The following is a 25,399-nucleotide window of genomic DNA, read 5'->3' as shown; positions in this document are numbered from 1 at the left end:
AAAGCAAAATGGATATGTATTACTTTAGTATCTTGATTTGAAAAAGAAATAATATTAGTAACCTTGCCTTTCCTTCAGGGACCAAATAAAATTCCACCTTTCCCAAGAAGGTTTATTAAAAGTGGTATCTAATTCCTCTGTACTTGGTTCCCCTCTGGCCTGTGTGCACATAACTGTTTTTTGCATATGTCTGCCTCATTCTAAACACTGGCTGCTTGGGGGCAAGTCTTATTCAATTTTGAGTTCTTCATATTACTTATTTACTAAGTAAATACTCAAATATTTTTTGAACTAAGAATGAATGGAAAGCTTAATTGGACATCTGAGTTAACCAGTCAGAGGCTCACTTTTAAGTATCTGTATCAAGTTATTTTCTAATAATATATTTACTTATGACTATGAGTCTGCCCTTCCTTTAAATTCATATGAAACATGTTACCACGATGGACGATTTTGTCTGAATTATCATTGGCATTTTTAGCTGTGAGTGACTTCCAGGCCTGATCTCTTCTTCCTTCTGAGCTGCAAAACAGAATCAACATTTGCCAACAACATTTGCCTTCTTGTTCTTTCTTGCTTAGAGAAAGAAAAGTGAACTCGAAGATGCTGAACTCCTACATTATATTGTATTCATTTAACTTGGCATTTGCCAATGAGAAAGAAGATCCCCTTTTGTGCCTGAACTGGATGACTCAGAATCCCAAACCTTTTCCTATGTGTTTGTCTCTGTCAACACTTGCAATAATAATAGTGCATGATAAATAGCCACAACACCTCAGTAGGATACAAAAACAAGCACTTATTTCTTAGTCACACACCTGCAGTTGATAGAGGTTCAGGTGACCTAACCTGGGCTTGCCTGGACTTGGTTCTGGGATGTAGGTTGGGCTCAGTTCTGGACCACATGTTTCTTATCCTCCATGTACATGTTCTTCTCATGGGGAAAGGAAGGAGAACAAGAGACAAAGTCACGCATACAAGCACATTTCGTGTCTCTCTACTTGTCTAATATTCTGACCTCCCATTGGCTATAGCGAGTCACATGGCCAAGGCTAACATCAGCAGCAAGGGAAATGCACTTCTCTCTTTAGGTTGTGGGACAAGGGGAGAGAGTGAACATTTGTTAAACCATAAGATAACCTACCCCAGGATTGTAGCACTTTTTATCCTCATGATTTTCCTTTGCTGCACTCTAAATTTCACTATTCAGATGAATTGAGAGGCATGAGAAACGGCAGGCCTGGTAAGTTGTGGTCTACCATATTTCCTGCTTTCTGAACTTTTGCATGTTCTAGGTAAAACCACTCCTAGTAAATTATTAAATCTGCTGAACTTTTTTCCCATGATGCACTTACCTCATTTTAGGATCTCCCACCTTTTTCATTTCAAATATTAAACTTCTGGCAGTCACCTCCCAGACATTTGATATGCCAAAAAACATTCTTTTGCAACAAATCCCTAACAACAAATTTCCTAGCTCTTTGCTCATTTGCCTATAACGGTGTCAAGCAAAGCTCTTCAGGACAGAGGTTCCAGGAAATGAATAATAATGTGCTTTCAAGGACTTAATGCAAGCAAAGAAACCAAAAATTGATTAAGGAAATATTGTCCACTAGATAGGTATCTTCATAATGAAATAAAGCTACTATTTCTTTGATGTTAATTTGAATTTTATACAGAGCCTCTGTAATTGAGTAGAACCCTGGAGAGAGGAATCAAAGGAACACAAATTATAAGCTTTTTGTGTCATAATAAAACAAGCATACTTCGTATCATTACTTTTTGTGCAGAACAGGATTTGATTCGGAGGAAAATCAAATTAACTTTTTAAAGTACTAGTATTATGTAACATGACATCATGTAAACTATCATAATAACCTGTTAACATTTATTAAATGATTAAATTATTATATGCTAAGTACTTATATGATGGCACAGGTGTATATTCTGTCACTTAAATCCTCATAATAGCCCTGTGAGATAGATATTATTATATCCCACATTCATAATATAATATGTTATAAAAATGAATCAAAGCCATAGATATGCCTCTCTAAATTCGAGATAGAGGGTAAAATAACAAAGCAAGAAAAATAGGGAAGACTCAACATTTCAATGGCCGGGGCACGTAGTTGTTTTCTATTTTTGCAGAGTGAGTTTTTCAGTTTCATTATGAAGGTAAAAGCATTGTCAGCATTCAGACCATTGACATCAAGTCAGAAAAACTTATTTGAGAAGTTTATTGTACTGATATTTCATCAAATGTACGTTAAGGGGTTCCAAATGCAGTGACCTACTTTCTAATCCCACCTTGGTCTGTATGATGTTTTGGCTATGCTGTAGTTTTCCTGTACGTGTTATTGATTTCTATCTCACTCTTATTTCTATTGGCAGGTTGTTTTAACAGAAAAAGAAAAGGTAGGAGTAGGTTGTAAACTGAGACTGTACTTCTGTCATGCCCTGTAAGCATTTTCTGGACTCCTCTGAAGCCTAGGAGTGCCAGGAGCTCTAATTCACTGGCTATGATTAAAACTTTCTATATTTGGATGTGATTTATCTCATGAGTTGGTTTGAGGTATCTCAAAGTGTATATTAATTAAGCTCCAGCCCCACAGCTGGCAGCCTGTGTCTCTGATACACCACTTCTAACAGGGGCAGCTTGCTGACAAGAGGTTTGGCTACACTTAACACCCATATACTTTATGAATTTTCAGGATTTGAACTTCTGCATGACTTTGGCCTGAATGATTTCCATAAAAATAAACCGAGTCCCAACACTTAGAAATACATTGCTTGTAAATTGTCTTTTCCCTTAGTTTCAATATTTGTGAATCCCTTTTATCTTCTTGGTGTCCTGATGGGTTCTTATTACCCCGGCTTCAAGAATCCAGAAGCAAGTTTGTGACCTTTGTGCACTGTTGTGTGCAGAAAGATGGACCATGCTAGTTGGATGCTCAAAAAAGAGACGCCCCTGGCTACCTCCTTTCTCTGTGGCATTATTCTGCCTGTGCAAAGAATTATTCTTGTTCCAACATCTCTCAAAGTAACTGAACAAACTATTTTTTTCCTTTCTCTAACGTGCTGCTTGATATTCTGAATGCTGATGATGCTGTTCAAAGTATTTTCAATCTATTAAGCATTAATCTTTCAGTCTTAGGTTCTCCCATAACACTTGGTGCATATCTCAGTTTACTGGTTATATCCATTCCTTGATTATCCATTCTGCGGTGAAGTCACTCCCTACAAGTGAACTTGAGGGTAGGGAATGTGTCTTATTCTTCTTTCTATCACACATGCTTTTACAGTGCCTGCCATAGATAGGTAGGTCCTCAGTACCTGTTCATTAAGTGAATGAATAAATTGGGGAGTGAATGAATGGGTGAACAGAAATGTACTCAATTCACTTTATGAAACTAGCAGAAACCTTGAGATTAAAAAAGACCTGAAAAGAAAGATATAGGCCTAGATCACTTGGGAAAACACATGCAGAATCCTAAATGAAATTTCAGGAAACCAAATTCAACAGTACATTAAAAGAATCATCCAATATGACCAAAAAGGGTTTATCCTGAAGCTGCAAGGATAGTTTTCTATTAAGAAAGCTATTGCTGGTGGTATGGAAATGTAAAGTGTTACAGCCATTTTGGAAAGCAATCTAGCAATATCTATTAAAGTTGAAAATATGTGTGTCTTTTGAACCAGCTATTCCACCCCTGGGAATCCATCTACAGAAATAAAAGCACAAGTACATGAGAATACACATACAAAAATGTTTCTTGTAGGATGGTTCAGAGTGGCAAAAACGTGGAAACAAAGTTAATGCCCATCAGTGGAGAAGGATTAAATTTTGATGGCACACCCACGCTATAGGATATTATGCAACCTGTAAAAAGAATGAATTAGAGTGATGATTTCTACAAGGTATTATTTGATGATAAAAAGCAAAATGCATAAGAGTAGTTATAAGATCCCATTTGGTTAAAAAATAAAAACAAACCCCAAAAAGCAAAACAGAAAACAAACAAATCTATGTAGTTGTCTATTTACTCATTGAATAACTTTGTAAATATTACTTATTTTGATCTGTTTCCTTCTTTGTAAAATTGGGGATAATAACAGTACACATCTTAGAGGATTTTTGAGAGATTAAAGGAGCTAATACATGTAAAATGTCAGGTACACAGAAAGCAACTGATGAATATTAGCTATTATTGTTAGGTTATAGACCTGAATAGAATATGCAGCAGAATCCAATGAAAAATATGGAAGAATACATAGTAGATTGTTAACCTACTTTTGTTTCGTGTAGAAGAGAGGCTGATGTTGAAAGGAGAAAGAAAGTTCAAGTAAATAAGGAAAATAAATGTATATTTCACATTTATGAATTTATTTTAAATTGTGGCACATGGAACTATATTATAAATAAATTGAAAAATCTGTTACTAGCTTTATCAAATCAATTGACCCAATAAGAAAGAATAATACAAAATTATATACATTGAAATACATTTACTAAAATTCAATCCCATCCCTCCTTAAGCACCTGTAAAAAAATTTTGAAAGATGCTTATTTAAATAGGTAAAGGATAAATATTTAAAATAATAGCCATCATTAACTCTGATGGGGAAAGAATAGAACCAGGCTTCTCATTTACGTATTTTCTGGGATGGTAATTCTGCAAGTGGAAAAAAATGGATTCTTGTAAGTGCAATAATTTGGGAACATGTTGCTCACAAGTAGCCCACACCTGAGTCATGGTGAATTTCACTCCCTCAGAGACATGGGCCCAGAGACATGGCCCTATTTCTTCATGTGTGTCCCCTTTTCCTCCATGCTCTGTCACATTGCTCTGTGTCCTCCCATTGCAACCATTAATTAAGGGAACACCAAGAAACACAGCGAAATTTTCTTAAGAATTTTATCTTTATGTGCTCTAGCTGTTATTTACACTGTAGTTTCCTTGATTTAATCAGATTTCTTCGTGAACATTTTTCTTCTTAAGAATTTTTTAAAGAAGTTTATCTTTAAAAAGTCAATTTCTGTGGACATTGCAGTGGAGAGTCATGATGACGTCATTGCTACTGTGTGCATGGCTTGTTGAGAGGTATTGACTCATGGTGGAATTTCAGGTATTGGTTTTTCATACTTGAAAAATGGGGCAGTAGTTCTTGCATCCCATCTTTTTTTGTGGAAGTATTTTGTGCACAAAAGAAAACATTTTTACAGAGTCCTTTTCAGTTCCCCTGATGGAGTGAGTTTGACATTGGCAAGATAGTGTTATGATTGCTATCAAAGTTCAAAGACCGTTTTTCTTTCTCATGGTTAACTTTATAAGCAGCCAGTGTGGCCAAACAGCTAGGTTATCTCTTATCTTTCTTAGTGCTTTGTGTTAAGATCCGTTTAAGCCTGTGACTATTTTTTTTCCCCCCTTTTTCAGGGTTAGGGTGGTCAGGAGAGGTTTTCAGAATTGAAAGAATTTCTTCTCTTTTTTTTCTTTCTTGTGATCACAAAATAACTGTGTTAAGCCTTTATACTTGAACAGAACTCTAGTATAGATAAAATGTATGTTTGCCCCTAATCAGTTGGGCTGAATTTCTGTGTCGTACTGCAGTGATTATAGCCACTGTCAAATTTCTGATTACTGGCATCTCTATCAGCCACCCTTAGATAAAAAACTCCATTTGTCCTGAACCGATAAGCACAGGTGGGCTATTTAACCATTTTCATATACTTCTTTCTCCTCCAGGTCCTTATGAACATGGAAGACATAAAAGTTCGTGAAACGCAGATTTTTGACTACAGGAAAAAAATAGCTGAATCAGAGATTAAATTAAAACAGCAACAGAACCTGTATGAAGCTGTGAGATCAGACAGGAATCTGTACAGCAAAAATCTGGTTGAGGCTCAGGTAAATAATATATTTATGTCCTTACATTTTGATTTATTTTCACCCTGCATTTAAAACAGTTTCTGTTACCCTAATGGCAGAATTTAGAATAGATTAAAAAAAAATCTCATGGAATTCGCCTGAAAAGAAGATCAATTTACGCAAAACTATCAGGTTATTTGAAATGGAAATGACACATCTTAAGAGGATGTGGAGATCATGGTTCTACTTATTATGTAGAATTACTATTCTTGTCTTTCTACTTTTTTTTTTTTGAGGCGTAGTCTCACTCTGTCACCCAGGCTGGAGTTAAGTGACATGATCTCAGCTCACTGAAACCTCCGCCTCCCGGGTTCAAGTGATTCTCCTGCCTTGGCCTTCCGAGTAGCTGGAATTACAGGCGCATACCAGTATGCCTGGCTAATTTTTGTATTTTTAGTAGAGACAGGGTTTTCACCATGTTGGCCAGGCTGGTCTCGAACTCCTGACCTCAAGCAATCCACCTGCCTTGGCCTCCCAAAGTGCTGGGAATACAGGCATGAGCCACTGTGCCCGGTTCTCTTTCTAATTTTTAAAACTGCCAATAGCTACCATGACTCAGAGGGCAGCAGCATACTCTTTTGAATTCCAGAGCTTCGCTTCAAAATCTTTTAGTTATATGTTTGTTGTGCTTCCAATTCCTTTCATAAAAGGAGGAATAAGGTGTGTGTGTGATGTTCATTATGCATATTTTGTGTGTATCTCATGAGAATATTTTGAGAGTTAATACTATAAAGTACTTTGAGGTTGATGGGCACTAGAGACAAAGGAATAGCCCAGTTGTAATTGATCAAGAGACCATTATTTTGAGAGAGTGTCCCTTAAGAGCTCTTAAATATATATGGAACTTCCTTAGGGACGATGATGTCTAATTCACTTTCAAACATTTCTTCTTTCATTTTGTTAGGATGAAATAACAGAAATGAAGAGAAAGTTAAAGATTATGACCCATCAGGTAGATCAGCTGAAAGAAGAAATCTCTGTCAAAGAGTCTGCACTTGTGAAGCTGCACCTGGAACAGCAGCGAATAGAAAAGGAAAAGGAAACATTGAAGGTACTGACCTCATAGTAAAAGCAAAGGACCAATAGTTCATCAGCCTACCTGGGTAACCTCCAGTCTCACTGAAGGTAGCGAGGGGCAGGGAGTACAACCACGTCTGCCTGTGGTCACTGTTGCTAGTTATCCAAACCAAGCAAACATGGCACCAGGAGGATGAGCCTTACCATCTCTTGTTCAGGGCTCCTTACAGGTAGTGTTGCTAGGTAGAATGGAGGAAGGGAGTAGTGGAGATGCACACAGACCCCTTTCATTTATGCAGGCTATCATACATCAGTGGGAGAGAATCTAGCAGGTCGGCAGTGCCAAGAAGTCCTTGAACTTGCATGCATGCCCACTACAATCCCTCTGCATTCACAACCAAGTCCAACCGTTGTGCTCACACTCAACCCTCCCAAACTCCTCCCTGGGCCTTCTATAAGGTGGTGCTTTGTACCTCTGTTTTTCACTTTGTGTGTCTGTGACTTTTCTATCTGCAGTCTTATCAAGTGGGTGATAGAGCTCTGTTCTTACTTGGTTTACCCTTGACCAGGTTTGTAGTTCACTTTACTTCTGTGGTTCTAAGAACTTTGCAGCTACTCTTCCAGGGATCATCTCTGTCTCCATATATCTTACTAAGACATACCCTTTAAAATCTACTAATTTAGAATATTCTATATCTACTAACATAAGGACCCTTTCCAAGAATACAAAGCAAATAATTATGCCATTTTAAATCCTCTAACCAAATATGTTTTACTATACACTTCACTAAACTTAATGTATTTTTCTTTTTCCTATCCAATCCAATAGATTTCCCTTCCAATCCTTTTGACCAAGGATTAAAAAAGAAACTTCTAAGAAAATAATGCCAGTTTTGTTATGAAAATATATGTGCAGAATGCTCATGGGTTCTTAAGAGCCACTTGCAGAAACTGTTTACAACAAATTAGAGACTGGGTACCTTGGTTTCTGCACATATTAGCTTTCAAAGATAGTCACTGTCTTGAAAATGTATATCTAGTGTTGGGCAGGTTCAATGCCATATTTCCTAGATTCTAAGATACCATAGATTGAAATAGGCACTCTCAATTTAATAATGAGTTTTGTCAAGTTAATGATAGGTTTTCATGGAAATAGAACTGCTACATTAAATTAACTTAAAGCTCGTTTTGTTTGACAAGATTAAACTGTCACAAAAGTGAATGTACAAAAAAGGATATTGTAACTGATATATTTACCTGTCTCAGACATTCATCTTCCCCACTCTATCTTATGATAGAAAAAGAATAGAAGATTCTGCATTCAATGTTTTTTATGTATAAAGAAATATACATATTTTTCTAAAATTGGAAAATGTTCTGCACTTGATCTTAGCCAAAAGGCCGAGAAGCGATGGAAAATGTTCTGCACTTTGCCTTTGTACTCCTTGTTTGAAATCAGAGTTTTATAGAAAACAGTTTGTTCCACTGTGGAGCTTGTAGTTGGATAGAGTTTATTTATTGCTGAATGAATTGGAAGAAACTTATTTTTTTTTCCAAATTTTCTTTTTTTTAATTTTTTATTATACTTTAAGTTCTAGGGTATATGTGCACAACGTGCAGGTTTGTTACATATGTATACTTGTGCCATGTTGGTGTGCTGCACCCATCAACTCGTCAGCACCCATCAACTTGTCATTTATATCAGGTATAACTCCCAATGCCATCCCTCCCCCCACCTCCCCATAATAGGCCCCAGTGTGTGATGTTCCCCTTCCCAAGTCCAAGTGATGTCATTGTTCAATTCCCACCTATGAGTGAGAACATGCAGTGTTTGGTTTTCTGTTCTTGCAATAGTTTGCTGAGAATGATGGTTTCCATCTGCATCCATGTCCCTACAAAGGACACAAACTCATCCTTTCTTATGGCTGCATAGTATTCCATGGTGTATATGTGCCACATTTTCTTAATCCAGACTGTCACTGATGGACATTCGGGTTGTTTCCAAGTCTTTGCTATTGTGAATAGTGCCACAATAAACATACGTGTGCATGTGTCTTTATAGCAGCATGATTTATAATCCTTTGGGTATATATCCAGTAATGGGATAGCTAGGTCAAATGGTATTTCTAGTTCTAGATCCTTGAGGAATCGCCATACTAGTTTTCCACAATGGTTGAACTAGTTTACAATCCCACCAACAGTATAAAAGTGTTCCTATTTCTCCACATCCTCTCCAGCACCTGTTGTTTCCTGACTTTTTAATGATTGCCATTCTAACTGGTGTGAGATGGTATCTCATTGTGGTTTTGATTTGCATTTCTCTGATGGCCAGTGATGATGAGCATTTTTTCATGTGTCTGTTGGCTGTATCCATGTCTCCTTTTGAGAAATGTCTGTTCATATCCTTTCCCCACTTTTTGATGGGGTTGTTTGTTTTTTTCTTGTAAATTTGTTTGAGTTCTTTGTATGTTCTGGATATTAGCCCTTTGTCAGATGAGTAGATTGCAAAAATTTTCTCCCATTCTGTAGGTTGCCTGTTCACTCTGATGGTAGTTTCTTTTGCTGTGCAGAAGCTCTTTAGTTGAATTAGATCCCATTTGTCAATTTTGGCTTTTGTTGCCGTTGCTTTTGGTGTTTTAGACATGAAGTCCTTGCCCAAGCCTATGTCCTGAATGGTATTACCTAGGTTTTCTTCTAGTGTTTTTACGGTATTAGGTCTAACATTTAAGTCTCTAATCCATCTTGAATTAATTTTCGTATAAGGAGTAAGGAAAGGATCCAGTTTCAGCTTTCTACTTATGGCTAGCCAATTTTCCCAGCACCATTTATTAAATAGGGAATCCTTTCCCCATTCCTTGTTTTTGTCAGATTTGTCAAAGATCAGATGGCTGTAGATGTGTGGTATTATTTCTGAGGACTCTGTTCTGTTCCACTGGTCTATATCTCTGTTTTGGTACCAGTACCATGCTGTTTTGGTTATTGTAGCCTTGTAGTATAGTTTGAAGTCAGGTAGCATGATCCCTCCAGCTTTGTTCTTTTGGCTTAGGATTGTCTTGGCAATGTGGGCTCTTTTTTGGTTCCATATGAACTTTAAAACAGTTTTTTTCCAATTCTGTGCAAAAAGTCATTGGTAGCTTGATGGGGGTGGCATTGAATCTATAAATTACCTTGGGCAGTATGGCCATTTTCACAGTATTGATTCTTCCTATCCATGAGCGTGGAATTTTCTTCCATTCGTTTGTGTCCTCTTTTATTTCACTGAGCAGTGGTTTGTAGTTCTCCTTGAAGAGGTCCTTTACATCCCTTGTAAGTTGGATTCCTAGGTATTTTATTCTCTTTGAAGCAGTTGTGAATGGAAGTTCATTCCTGATTTGGCTCTCTGTTTGTCTGCCACTGGTGTATAAGAATGCTTGTGATTTTTGCACATTGATTTTGTATCCTGAGACTTTGCTGAAGTTGCTTATCAGCTTAAGGAGATTTTGGGCTGAAATGATGGGGTTTTCTAAATATACAATCATGTCATCTGCAAACAGGGACAATTTGACTTCTTCTTTTCCTAACTGAATACCCTTTATTTATTTCTCTTGCCTGATTGCCCTAGCCAGAACTTCCAACACTATGTTGAATAGGAGTGGTGAGAGAGGGCATCCCTGTCTTGTGCCAGTTTTCAAAGGGAATGCTTCCAGTTTTTCCCATTCAGTATGATATTGGTTGTGGGTCTGTCATAAATAGTTCTTATTATATTGAGACACGTTCCATCAATACTGAATTTATTGAGAGTTTTTAGCATGAAGGGCTGTTGAATTTTGTCAAAGGCCTTTTCTGCATCTATTGAGATAATCATGTGGTTTTTGTCTTTGGTTCTGTTTATATGCTGGGTTATGTTTATTGATTTGTGTATGTTGAACCAGCCTTGCATCCCAGGGATGAAGCCCACTTGATCATGGTGGATAAGCTTTTTGATGTGCTGCTGGATCTGATTTGCCAGTATTTTATTGAGGATTTTTGCATCGATATTCATCAGGGGTATTGGTCTAAAATTCTCTTTTTTTGCTGTGTCTCTGCCAGGCTTTGGTATCAGGATGATGTTGGCCTCATAAAATGAGTTAGGGAGGATTCCCTCTTTTTCTATTGATTGGAATAGTTTCAGAAGTAATGGTACCAGCTCCTCCTTGTACCTCTGGTAGAATTCAGCTGTGAATCCGTCTGGTCCTGGACTTTTTTTGGTTGATAGGCTATTAATTATTGCCTCAATTTCAGAGCCTGTTATTGGTCTATTCAGGGATTCAACTTCTTCCTGGTTCAGTCTTGGGAGAGTGAAATTGTCCAGGAAATTATCCATTTCTTCTAGATTTTCTAGTTTATTTGCGTAGAGGTGTTTATGGTATTCTCTGATGGTAGTTTGTATTTCTGTGGGGTCGGTGGTGATATCCCCTTTATCATTTTTTATTGCGTCTATTTGATTCTTCTCTCTTTTCTTCTTTATTAGTCTTGCTAGTGGTCTATCAATTTTGTTGATCTTTTCAAAAAACCAACTCCTGGATTCATTGATTTTTTGGAGGGTTTTTCGTGTCTCTATCTCCTTCAGTTCTGCTCTGATCTCAGTTATTTCTTGCCTTCTGCTAGCTTTTGAATGTGTTTGCTCTTGCTTCTCTAGTTCTTTCAATTGTGATGTTAGAGTGTCACTTTTAGATCTTTCCTGCTTTCTCTTGTGGGCATTTAGTGCTATAAATTTCCCTCTACACACTGCTTTAAATGTGTCCCAGAGATTCTGGTATGTTGTATATTTGTTCTCATTGGTTTCAAAGAATATCTTTATTTCTGCCTTAATTTCGTTATGTACCCAGTAGTCATTCAGGAGCAGGTTGTTCAGTTTCCATGTAGTTCAGCAGTTTTGATTGAGTTTCTTAGTCCTGAGTTCTAGTTTGATTGCACTGTGGTCTGAGAGACAGTTTGTTATAATTTCTGTTCTTGTACATTTGCTGAGGAGTGCTTTACTTCCGATTATGTGGTCAATTTTGGAATAAATGTGATGTGGTGCTGAGAAGAATGTATATTCTGTTGATTTGGGGTGGAGAGTTCTGTAGATGTCTATTAGGTCCCCTTGGTGCAGAGTTGAGTTCAATTCCTGGATATCCTTGTTAACTTTCTGTCTCGTTGATCTGTCTAATGTTGACAGTGGGGTGTTGAAGTCTCCCATTATAATTGTATGGGAGTCTAAGTCTCTTTGTAAGTCTCTAAGGACTTGCTTTATGAATCTGGGTGCTCCTGTATTGGGTGCATATATATTTAGGAGAGTTAGCTCTTCCTGTTGAATTGATCCCTTTACCATTATGTAATGGCCTTCTTTGACTCTTTTGATCTTTGATGGTTTAAAGTCTGTTTTATCAGAGACTACTATCGCAACCCCTGCTTTTTTTTTGTTCTCCATTTGCTTGGTAGATCTTCCTCCATCCCTTTATTTTGAGCCTATATATGTCTCTGCATGTGAAATGGGTCTCCTGAATACAGCAGACTGATAGGTCTTGACTCTTTATCCAGTTTGCCAATCTGTGTCTTTTAATTGGAGCATTTAGTCCATTAACATTTAAGGTTAATATTGTTATGTGTGAACTTGATCCTGCCATTATGATATTAACTGGTTATTTTGCTCATTAGTTGATGCAGTTTCTTCCTAGCATCGATGGTCTTTACATTTTGGCATGTTTTTGCAATGGCTGGTACCAATTGTTCCTTTCCATGTTTAGTGCTTCCTTCAGCGTCTCTTGTAGGGCAGGCCTGGTGGTGACAAAATCTCTTAAGCATTTACTTGTCTGTAAAGGATTTTATTTCTCCTTCACTTATGAAACTTAATTTGGCTGGATGTGAAATTCTGGGTTGAAAATTCTTTTCTTTAAGAATGTTGAATATTGGCCCCCACTCTCTTCTGGCTTGTAGAGTTTCTGCCGAGAGATCTGCTGTTAGTCTGATGGGCTTCCCTTTGTGGGTAGCCGACTTTTCTCTCTGGCTGCCCTTAACATTTTTTCCTTCATTTCAACTTTGGTGAATCTGACAATTATGTGTCTTGGAGTTGCTCTTCTTGAGGAGTATCTTTGTGGCGTTCTCTGTATTTCCTGAATTTGAATGTTGGCCTGCCTTACTAGGTTGGGGAAGTTCTCCTGGATGATATCCTGAAGAGTGTTTTCCAACTTGGTTCCATTTTCCCCCTCACTTTCAGGCACCCCAATCAGACATAGATTTGGTCTTTTCACATAATCCCATACTTATTGAAGGCTTTGTTCATTTCTTTTTCCTCTTTTTTCTTTCGACTTCTCTTCTCGCTTCATTTCATTCATTTGATCCTCAATCACTGATACTCTTTCTTCCAGTTGATTGAGTTGGTTACTGAAGCTTGTGCATTTGTCACATATTTCTCCTGTCATGTTTTTTATCTATGTCAGTTCGTTTATGGCCTTCTCTGCATTGATTGTTCTAGTTATCCATTCTTCCATTCTTTTTTCAAAATTTTTAGTTTCTTTGCGCTGAGTACATAATTCCTCCTTTAGCTCTGAGAAGTTTGATGGACTGAAGCCTTCTCTCAGCTCCTCAAAGTCATCTCCGTCCAGCTTTGATCTGTTGCTGTTGATGAAGTGCGTTCCTTTGGAGGGGGAGATGCGCTCTTATTTTTTGAATTTCCAGCTTTTCTGCCCTGCTTTTTCCCCATCTTTGTGGTTTTATCTGCCTCTCTGGTCGTTGATGATGGTGATGTACTGATGGGGTTTTGATGTGGGTGTCCTTTCTGTTTGTTAGTTTTCCTTCTAACAGTCAGGACCCTCAGCTGTAGGTCTGTTGGAGATTGCTTGAGGTCCACTCCAGACCCTGTTTGCCTTGGTATCAGCAGTGGAGGCTGCAGAAGATAGAATATTGCTGAACAGCGAGTGATCCTGTCTGATTGTTGCTCTGGAAGCTTCGTCTCAGGGGTGTGCCCCACCGTGTGTGGTGTGGAGTGTCGGTCTGCACCTAGTGGGGGATGTCGCCCAGTTAGGCTACTCAGGGGTCAGGGACCCACTTGAGCAGGCAGTCTGTCCGTTCTCAGATCTCAGCCTCCATGTTGGGAGATCCACTGCTCTCTTCAAAGCTGTCAGACAGGGTCATTTGCATCTGCAGAGCTTTCTGCTACTTTTTGTTTAGCTGTGTGCTGTCCCCAGAGGTGGAGTCTACAGAGACAGGCAGGCCTCCTTGAGCTGCTGTGGGCTCCACCCAGTTCGAGCTTCCTGGTGGCTTTGTTTACCTACTTAAGCCTCAGCAATGGTGGGTGCCCCTTCCCCAGCCTCACTGCTGCCTTGCAGTTAGATCTCAGACTGCTGTGCTAGCAATGAGGGAGGCTCCGTGGTCGTGGGACCCTCCCAGCCAGGTGTGGGATATAATCTCCTGGTCTGCTGTTTGCTAAGACCCTTGGTAAAGCGCAGTATTAGGGTGGGAGTTACCCGATTTTCCAGGTGTTGTGTGTCTCAGTTCCCCTGGCTAGGAAAAGTCATTCCCTTCCCCCTTGCACTTCCCAGGTGAGGTGATGCCTCGCCCTGCTTCAGGTCTCGCTGGTCGGGCTGTATCAGCTGACCAGCACCAATTGTCCAGCACTCCCGAGTGAGATGAACCCGGTACCTCAGTTGAAACTGCAGAAATCACCCATCTTCTGTGTCACTTGCACTGGGAGCTGGAGACTGGAGCTGTTCCTATTCGACCATCTTGCTCTGGGACCTCAAGAAACTTATTTTAAACATTGCTTCACCCACGAGCGTTATGGATTGTGTTAGCAAGGCTCAGTGTAATCCATTTGGTGCATCATCTATTTCCCTTTAAAGGATGGCATTAGGTCTCATCTCTTACTTTCCCTGTAATACTCTATTCAAAAGATTAATTATTACCCCATAATGGGGTCCAAGTTGGAACTAATGTCATTCTACAAAATCCTGCTTTAGAACAAATGTCCTATACAAAATATCAATTATTCCTAATTCCTCGGAGTTTGACTTTAGCTAATATTTGTTTCATTTATGGCCTCTGCCATTAGGTGTCTACACATAAAGCTCCAAAGAAACATCATAATAAAATAAAATACAGGACAATAGAGTCCTGTATTGTTTGGACCTGGGCCAGCAGATTTGGCAGCTGGTGAACATGAAGGATGATTAAAAGGCTTCTGCTCCAGAGACTGCTCCAAATGGAGAATCCCAGGTCTGGATGGCTTTGGGTCATCGATTATAGGAAGATGATTGCTTTGGACTTACTGTGGAACTAGGATGCCCTTTCTCCCTGCATTTCCCATGAAGGCAAGAATGAGGAGCAAAGACAGAGGCCTCCCTGATTTATTATTTGAGGCTATCCAAGGGTGACTTGCAATGGTGCTCCGACTGGATAATTTTGGCCTATCATTAAGCCCGTTTGACATTCTCTAGAAAAATATGACAGCTCAAATGTTGAGTTTTAGCCTCTTGACTTTTTTAGCCTAAGAATGAATCACATTTCACACAGGTCCCTGGATTTCATGCATCTAAAGTCTGCCAACCAAAACCCTGAGGGAAAGGGCAGATTTTCTAGTAACTTTGCTCCAGGAGACATTTATCTTATTATTGCGAGTTGTACAAAGCTACGTGGGTCCATAATCCCTCCCAGAGGGGCAAGCCCTCGCCTGCTAGGTAGCCTGTGAGATACCCTTGGACAGGACAACAAATTTACGACTTTTCCAAGCCGATAGGCAAACGACTCTCTTTAGTAGGTCATCCTCATCTTCATTCATCCCCTTCAGCAGACAAATCTTGTCCTTCCATGTTTCTTTTACTTTTTCTGTTGCTACTAGCCTCCACTGATGCCTGAGGATCCTGTACACTATCGGCACATTATGGTTATGACAGGATGTCAGTAGTTCTCTGTAGACGTTGCTGTGTCTGCATTCATCTGCCCATTGTGTCCCAGGCTTGTTTCGTCAGCACTGAAGGAGCCATCTCATTTGGAGTGTCTGCCTTCCAGTCCTAACAAGCCCCTGCTTCTGTCTTATCTCTTTCCAATCATCCCACATGTATCTGACAGCACTTTGATTCTTGGTGAATAATTCATCAGCAGATTCTCTGTGTCCAGAGCTCAGCACCACATTAGGGCCTGGCTTCAGGGCACCATATTCTTTTACTTAGTGGACTCTGTAGCTCACCATGGATGGGGAGCTGTCATCCATGTGAGACAGAGAGAGAGAGCCTAATTATTCTCATGGCTAGAAGACTTCAGGTGGTACTATTTGCTTTGCTAGATTTAAACAGATAATTTCTATGAAACTCATGTTGAGATCATATATGAATGGGAGAAATTCTACAAGTATGACTCTTGAGATATGATTTATGCCCATAGCCAAATCTGGTTACAGATAATCCATAATGCCTATTACAAAATTGTATAATTGTGGAAGTGGTGAGTAAAGGCTGTGTCCTGCCATCTCATTACAACTTCATACCATCAGTAACACTTGGATAGGTGCAGAAACCTCAGGTCCCACCTAGGGCATTGTTTGATGAGCTTTTGAATGCATAGTGGTTGTTGCCATCCTTCCTGAGTGAGATGGCTAGATTTATAACTGCTAAATGCATTACACCCAAAGTATTTTGTTGATGTTAACATTTGCTGCCAACATCTAATGACACATCTTGTTTACAGCCTGTACATTTATGACATAAAGAGACCACTCAGAATTTTGATATATTATGAAAAAAGTATGAAGCAATGCCAAATGCACGAGTGGTTTTACATTTCAGACAGATACTTTTACACACTGTTGATTGCATTTTAATATAACAGGGGTTTCATTTTGTTCTGCTGATGGATTCTGATCAGCTCTTGGCACTTAAGAACAGGGAAGTGAATGTTGCACATCTGGGAAAATAAAAGTTTTATTAAAGAAAGCATGAGCAAAACAGGTATTTTATTGCTGTCTTTGCTGTCACCTTAAATGATTATAGAAACAGAAAGAGTGGTTCTTTGCTCTCTTTCCTAACAGATAATCCCCCCAAATGGTAAATACTAGATGAGATCTTTTCTCAATAAGTATTTCCTTTTGCTTATCCCTAGACCAAAACATGTTTCATGAAATGAACAAACAAAATGTCATAAAAGAAACCCTTGGTTTTATAGTAGCTGGTTGCATTCAGTTTGTGACATTACACATCTGTTACGAGGTGCACAGTGTCTTTTACTGTTTGGATAAGTCTGAGGTGTAGAATTAATGACTTCTGGTTTTCATGGGGCAGGGACAGACCGTAACTAAAGCTGGGTTGGTTCAAAGGCACTTTAAAGTATGAGGTTTCCATCATCTAGGTGTCATTTCTAGGTAGGCGGGGGTCCAAATACTTACTTGAAGGAAAAAATTATTACTCTTTTACTGACATTTGCCAACTTGCAAGCCATTGACAAGTTGAAACCTTAATATTATCTTGTCGTCTCCCTTGTGATTCCAGCATGAGGGAAAGCAGAGCTCTTCCTCTTCATTTGCTTCTTCTTGTTCTGACCTGGTCTGTGATATCCCTCATCTATCCCAGTTGGGCATGGAACCTCTCAAATGCATATTCTTCTTTCCTGTAACATACGTAACTTTGGTTCCCCCACTGCATGCCCTATATAGTGCCTGGCACACAAGGCCTTTCCCTGTCTGCCTTAGCTGTTTGTGAGCCTTGCCTCCAGCTATTCCCTACCTAGCTCTCTAATTCAGCCATATTGGCTGTTTCACTATCTGGTGAACACACCAGGTACTTTATAGTTTGCATGCCTTTTTTCTCACAAGCCTGACTGCTGAATGCCCTGATCTCACAACACATACCCCTCCATGTTGGCAATATCTGTCAACTGCCAGTGACCTGACTGGTTCTTCCCTCTAAACCCCAGGCAGAAATATAAACACCTTTATGTGTACACCCATGTCCTTTTCACATAGATAGATAGCATTTTCACACTGTTGTTGGTTATTCATCATCTTCAATGGAAGGTGAATCCCTCAAGTCTTGCTTATCTTCTATATTTAATTTGGAACTCTTGGGTGGTGACAGTAGAAGGAGCACAGGCTTTGGAATCAAAAGATCTGGGTTGGAATCTCAATCTGCTACTTAATAGCTCCATGACCTTGGGCAAGTTATTTGCTTTTGTCTCTGTAATTGCATTAAATGGAGACAGGAGTAGCTACGCAAATGCCTGGTATCATGCCTGGGATATGGTAGGTCACAAACAAACTTGTGGAATAGAAGTGAATGTGCACTTTGATGAGACAAATTGTCCTGCTGAAACTTAACAGTCCATAGCACCCTTTCTCCATAATTCCTATGATTTTCGTATAAACTTAGGGGCCAGATTCAGGTGTGAGCTCTCTGAGAAAGCATCCCTGCTACCCCCAGTCTAAGGATGACTTTTTCTTTGACCTCCCATAATATCAATTCACTCTGTGTGATCATCAAGACGCTGACAAATTATTGCCTGGACTTCTTAATATTTGCCTAATATTTGTCTATCTTATCCTCTCATCTGGGTTGGAAGTGCCATAGAAGTAGAATCTATATATCTTTTTATAAATGACATCCCTTCTGTTTCATTAGGATGTTTTATAAGATAGACAGTTATTATCTTTGAGTAGTTTAATTTTGCTTACAAAGGGCTTTATCTTTGCAGTTCATGTGCTGGTGGTGTTAGGGACATTATAGGAGCTGATACACATAGAGGCCTTCCCTGTCCTCACCCCCACATCCTGCTCTGCACTATTCTTTGTGAATTCTCCTGGTGTTTAGCCGGTAAGAGATGAAGTGCTGCTGAATACCAATGAAGCCCCTGCTACACATATATAGAAAAATGATAGAAACCCCTCAAGGGCATAACTCAGGATAAACATGATGACTGTAATGTTCATTGCCATTTCTTTATGAGTGAGTGTGTGTGTGTGTGTGTGTGTGTTGTAAGCTTGTTTTGCTTGTGAGAGTGATCAAACTGTGTTAAATGAAACATCAGAGGAAAGAGTAAGAAGCACAACTGTACATCTGAATCCGGGCCCTGTCGTCCTGGTTTGTGCTGTAACGAATTGAAATTTGCCTGTATCTTCCACTCTTTGTCAGGTTGAGCTGCAGAAGCTGAGACAACAAGCCCTGGAGACCAAACACTTTATTGAAAAGCAAGAAGCTGAAGAGAGAAAACTCCTGCGAATAATTGCTGAGGCTGACGGGGAGAGGTTGAGACAGAAGAAGGAATTAGACCAGGTAGAGCACCTCCTTGTCAGACTTGCAGACCTCGTCAACAGACACGAGTATTTAATTCCGCCCTTCGAACCCTCCTTCCTCTCTAAGCTCTGCCAACCAGCCCTATTGGAAGAACAGCAGCAGAGATCCATCTTGTATTGATTAATTATGAAATATTCACTCCTTTATTTGACTTATATTTATGAGCACTTCCCATGTCTCAGTCACTCCTCTAGGCACTAGGACCACATTGGCCACCAAGACAATATGGTTCATCCTCAAGGAGCTTGCATTCTAGTATAATACAGTTGCTCACATATCATTGCAATGAATAATTACATGATTTGATCTTGACTGGATGTTCACATGTATGTGTAAGATATGCCTCCCTCACACCTTATCACAATGTCAGCACATTACCCATCCAACATGAAAAAAATGAAAATAACAATTTGGGAGATAGAAACCCAAATGCATAGTTTGGGGGTTAGAAATTTAACTGCTTTCAGGGACCTGGCAGAGAAAAGTTGGCCAGTGCAAGATAGAAGGAAGTAGTGGAACTTGGCAAGAGCTAGCCTGCCGTGAAGTCATTCAGATTTGAACATTTATAAATATAAGGGATTTGGAAATAAATAAAACGACACATACATAGGCTAAAGATTATTAGATGATTGGACTATTATTATTATTATTATTTTTGAGACAGAGTCTTTCTCTGTCACCCAGGCTGTAATGTGGTGGCACCATCTTGGCTCACTACAACTTTCTCCTCCCAGGCTCCAGTGATCCTTCCATCTCAGCCTCCTGAGTAGCTGGGACTACAGATATTGCCACTACCTGGCTAATTTTTGTGTTTTTAGTAGAGATGGGGTTTCGCCATGTTGGCCAGGCTGGTCACGAACCCCTGGCCTCAAGTGATCCACCTGCCTTGACCTCCCAAAGTGCTGGGATTACATACATGAGCCACTGTACCCAGCCTTGGACTATTATTATTAATATTATTAAGGATTATTTGTTGTATGGTGTTTTCAAAAAGTCTAGTGGGAGGGGTCCAGTGTTGATTGTCTAGCCAGCTCTTTCCAGTGCCCAGCCCACATAGTGCCCAGTACATGTGGGTGTTCGAAAGATACTCATTGAATGAATGGTGCTGCCACAATGAAAAGCTAAGGCTTCTCCTTTCCTGGTGGCCATGCCCCTCCCTACCTTCCTAGGTCCTCAGCGAGAGAGATATCCTGGGGTCTCAGCTTGTTCGGCGCAATGACGAGTTAGCTTTGCTCTATGAGAAGATCAAGATCCAGCAGTCTGTGCTGAATAAAGGGGAGAGCCAGTACAACCAGAGGTTGGAGGACATGAGAATCCTCAAACTTGAGATCAAGAAGCTTCGCCGGGAAAAGGGGATTCTTGCCAGGAGTGTGGCTAATGTTGAAGAACTCAGGTAATAGATAATACATCTCAGGGCTGAGGGCACAGTGCAACATGGGAAACTCCTAAAATCACTTCGTAGTCATGCTTGTTGCTCATTGAAGGTCTTTATCTAGTTGTACAAAATGAAGTTTACAGGATGAAATTATTAACAAATGATAAGAACAGCTTTTCCATAACGTCTCCATTGTTCCCATGCTGTGTCACAAAAATGAACCAGCTTCCTTTCAGGGGGGTACGGGCAAGTGCAAAAAGCTTTTTAAAAAATCATATTCTGGAGTTTACAAAATAATTTTTAAGGAAATTAGTTACAATTCAGAAACTTTTTCCCCCAATGAGCTTTCTCGAATTTCTTTAATACGTCAGTATGCAAGAGAGGGAGCATCAATATTGAAATTTAATCTGGTAACATTTGCACATCTTTTTCTTGGAATTATATACAGGAAGAAAAGAGGTGGAAAATATAATTTTATCACTACTTGAAAACTTCGTTTCCTTAGAAGGCGGCCAAATTTTATATCTCACTCTTGATTTATCTTCTGCAGCTTTCACTTTAGCTTAGTGCGCCTTCTTCTTTCTTGAAATCTTGCATTACACAAGATCTACTTTCCCTTTGGGAAAACGTCACCATGTTTTATAAAGGCAATTGCAGGAAACCAGATAAGAGTTCTGGTATTTTCTCAGTAGCTATCCTTATTCCCCACAGACTTGTAGATGAACAGTATCCTTGACCATCTTGGAATAAGGACATGGTTTGGATCTGCTTCTCAAATCAATTGGGTTAGAAGATAGTTTGGATATTTAAATGCAATGAATATATTCAGGAATAGCAAGGTTGCCACTATCAAGGATAGATCAATACTTTTTCTTTTCTTTTCTTTTTTTTTTGGAGTTGCTTGTATTTCAGATGATGAAAGTAGTACAAATTCATTGTAGAAAATGTGAGAAATGCGGAAAAAATATAAAGAAGTGATTAGAAAATCACTCATAAGTTTACTACCCAGAGATACCACCATTGACATTTTGGAGACAAATGGATTAATTCTAAGTGACTATTGAATAGTCTCCAAACCATCGCTAAACTTGTCAGCCATGAGTTATTTTTATTACATACACAAAGGACGAAATTTTATCCATTCCCGTTCAGTATTGCTAGTTTGTTGATAATATATTTTATTTTTCTTTTCAATGGGAAGACAACTTAATAAAGGTTGGAGGCAAGCTAGCCTGAATTCCAATCTGTCTTGCTACCTACAAGCTGTGTGACCTTGGGCAAGTCACTGAACCTCCCTGAGCTTTGGACTTGTAGTCACAATTAAACAGCAAAACAATCAATGTGCCATGTACAGAGTCTAGTACAAAGCAGGCCATCAAATATGGTAGCTAATATTTCTGCCCTCCCCTTCTGATGACATTCTAGAAAATTGAAGTGTTACAAATATGCTTTTAATTCTAAGCAGGTTGCTCTGAGCGCCCTGTTGAGTGAGCATCATGCAGTTAATTCTAATGGTTTGTCTTGCTAATGAGGGGAAGTTGCATTATTGGTTTAAATGAAGCGATTAAGTAAAAGAGATGGCTTAGTATTAGTAATCTGCACCCCTGCAGCAGGCGAGGACAGATAATAATATCCTTATTGCCCGTGTCAATGCAAGTGCTTGCTTCTTCTCTGCCTCCCAACATCTCATTCGATAGGGCGACAGCCAGCTCGCAAACACTGATGATGGCTATTGCATGTTACCTATCAACTAGAGATTTCTGAAGATTTTAGCAGTGTATTTCAGCCAGAGCTAGATATTCAGGACTTTTTCAGCCATCTGTGCACAGTTGTGGAACTCAAGATAAAGTATCATCACAACTCCTAACTTAGGTTTCTCAACCTAGGCTGCATGTGAGAATTACCAGCAGGACTTTCAGACCTATGAAGCCAGGGACCCATGCTAGACCATGAAACAGAATCCCTCTAAGGATTGGGTCCAGGAGAAGAGGTAGTTTTCAAAGATCCCCAAGGGATTGCAATGTGTAGTGAGGGTGGAGATGTATGCCCTGACTGGTGTTAGGTTATCACCTGAGCCTCAGCATATTGCTGTCAGGTGCTGAGTTTGTGGACTGTAGCCTGTTCACTTATTACCACTGTAGAGACATTTAGAAACATTAAACAGTATATTGAAACGCTTATAATTCACTGCTGAAATGGTTCGGCTCTGTGTCCCCACCCAAATCTCACCTTGAATTGTAATAATCCCCACGTGTTATGGATGGGGGCCAGGTGGAGATCATTGAACCACAGGGGTAGTTTCCCCCATTCTGTTCTCATTGTAGTGATGTAGTGAATGGGTCTCACGAGATCTGACGGTTTTTATAAATGGGAGTTCCCCTAGAGAAGCTCTGTTGCTTGCCACCACATAAGATGTTCCTTTGCTCTCCCTTTGTCTTCCTTCATGATTGTGAGGCCTCTGCAGCCATGTGGAACTGTGAGTCCATTAAACCTCTTTCCTTTATAAATTACCCAGTCTTGGGTATGTCTTTATTAGCAGTATGAGAAAAGACTAATACAATCCCCCTGCCCTTTGTTCCTTTCATATACTTATAAATTTCTTGAGTATCCAGAATCATGACTCTGACTCTGAAGCCCTGGCACTGGCACTTTTTTTTTTTAAAGCTAAGCCAATTCTTGAGCTCTGCAAGAATTAGTATCATCTGTGTCTTGCCCAGATTTAGGAGGCTGGTCCCAGTGTTCACAATATTCTCCCTAATTCCAACTTTTTATATAAGACATAGTGTGTATGCAACCAATTAAAGATAGACAGGATATTCACACGGGTGGATAATTCTTTGCAAAATCAAGTTTGTCTTATTCAGACAGGAGTTTTTTCACATGCAAAGAGAATTCTTGAAGGAGAGGACACGCTGCCGAGCCCTGGAGGAGGAGCTGGAGAATCCCATGAATGTGCACAGATGGAGGAAGCTCGAGGTAACATCTGGCAGTGCGTTCTCCCCATCCCCAAATCTCTCCTCCTATCCCACGCGAAGCTTCTAACCTAAAGCACAACGAGAAGCGAGGTTTTATTTAATGCTATGCAAATTGTCACCTAAAATGTAAGGCTGGATCAGATGTAAATTGAGTTCTCTCAGAACCAGATGGTTCATTTGGGTTTTGTTTTAAAAGTCTTGCACAAAATCCTTTCTACCTAAAGAAAGCCCAGTGAAAGCTGTGAACCTGCCTTACCAACTGACATTTATTTTTCTGGCTTGGGTAGGTTTTGGTTAACTAGTTATCCTGAGGCTGCCTATTAGTCTTGGATGTTCATGGCCTTTAGTGATGTTGGTCACCAGCATCTCTACCATCTTTCAATTGATCTTTGCATCCTTTTATTACTTACAGAAAATATGGTTTTGTGAACTGCCCTCTTGTTGAAAGCATTGTGTTAGCCAAGCCCTTTCTCTTAGAATCTGGGGACACAGCTAAAGTTTCATTGGAAGGGGATGGATAATCAACTTCATATTTAATTTTATTCTATGACTTTCTGGTAGTCATTACCACCAGCACTGAAAATAACAGTTAAAGACAAACTCTGCTTATTCAAGAAAAAGAAAGCTATCTCCTTTAGTTGTAACTAGCAATGTGGATGCCAAAAGGGCCTTCAACTAGATGAATGATCAGGGTATTGGGAGATGTAAGTATGTCATGTAAGATAAAGCAGGGCAGGTATAAGAAAGAAAATCAGCCAGAGAGATTTTTGTTTTTCATTTTTATTTTTTTTCTTTAAGAACGGAAAGGACAATATATATTTTACATAGGGACCTTTAAGAGAGGAAATAATTAAAATTCCGTTATTTGTGATTTTAATTTTTACTTTTTCCTTATAAGAAAGAAAATCAGCCAGGCAGATTTTTGTTTTTCATTTTTATTTTTTCCTTTTAATGAAGAAAGCATTAAGGATAATGCATTATAAATTGTTATGTAAACACGAGGCCTGAATTTTAACAGCATCCAGCCCTGCCAGGTGAATGTGTGCCAAATCTAGTCCCAATAGATGGATATCAGTTGGCACTGCTTAGTATTTCTCAAGCAAAGTCAGAGTCAATGGCATCTCTTTTTCTTTTCCCTTTTGGACCCTCATTCCTTCCTCTTCAAATGCCAAGAGTGATGTAGTTTACTAACCCAATAGTAATATGCATATGTCTGCAGAAGCGGAGATGAAGATTTTAAATTCATTTACTGTCACATTAGTTTATTCTGTGTGTTTTCATGCAGATCTTTAAAGTTTCCAATTCCCCATCAATTTCTATTAGAAAAATTAGAAAATAGAGACTCTGGGAGGCAGTTGAAAATATTTAGCTATTAGATTAATTCAAAATGTCAGTACAGTTGAAAGTGAAGCCTTGGCTCAAAGTCTAGAGGACAAATTACCAATTTATAACTGTATATCTTGTTTGAATTGTACACAACTAGTGAAGGATCATCAGAGCTTTGTGGACTGATAATTCCATTTCAGAGCTAAATGCCATGGTAGTGTTCTGCTGCCAATGATTAGCAGAAGTCCACATCCTGGAAACCATCCCCATCATAGACTGCAGTGAATCCTCCTGCTGACAATTACCAAAGGAGAATCCTAAGGCTGAGTGAATTTAGGGAGCTCTGACTCATTCCATTCAAGAATTCTAGGGACTGGGCACAGTGGCTCATACCTGTAATCTCAGCACTTTGGGAGGCCAAGGTAGGAGGATTGCCTGAGCCCAGGAGTTGGATACCAGCCTGGGTAACCTAGTGAGACCCTGTCTTTACAAAAAAATTAA

The 25,399-nt window shown here is 39.4% G+C and overlaps 1 protein-coding gene and 2 pseudogenes across 2 annotated transcripts in view; 2 read left to right on the top strand and 1 right to left on the bottom strand.

Annotated features, from left to right (window-relative positions):
• CFAP58 (cilia and flagella associated protein 58) overlaps positions 1-25,399 on the top strand; it is a 129,164-nt gene that overhangs the window by 38,972 nt on the left and 64,793 nt on the right. For both annotated transcript variants that reach the window (XM_033183506.1, XM_033183515.1), the window contains exons 10-14: positions 5,748-5,909; positions 6,835-6,981; positions 19,061-19,201; positions 20,392-20,615; positions 23,462-23,573. In XM_033183506.1, coding sequence (XP_033039397.1) covers positions 5,748-5,909; positions 6,835-6,981; positions 19,061-19,201; positions 20,392-20,615; positions 23,462-23,573 — 786 coding nt within the window. The remainder of the gene's footprint in view (positions 1-5,747; positions 5,910-6,834; positions 6,982-19,060; positions 19,202-20,391; positions 20,616-23,461; positions 23,574-25,399) is intronic.
• LOC117069855 lies at positions 8,238-8,360 on the bottom strand (annotated as a pseudogene).
• LOC117069975 lies at positions 19,499-19,610 on the top strand (annotated as a pseudogene).

Source organism: Trachypithecus francoisi, unplaced genomic scaffold (assembly GCF_009764315.1).
Source record: "Trachypithecus francoisi isolate TF-2019V2 unplaced genomic scaffold, Tfra_2.0 Contig01579, whole genome shotgun sequence".
In the NCBI taxonomy this organism is placed as follows: domain Eukaryota; kingdom Metazoa; phylum Chordata; class Mammalia; order Primates; family Cercopithecidae; genus Trachypithecus; species Trachypithecus francoisi.
The sequence above is the reverse complement of the archived record's forward strand: the minus strand, read 5'-3'. Positions and strand labels throughout refer to the sequence as shown.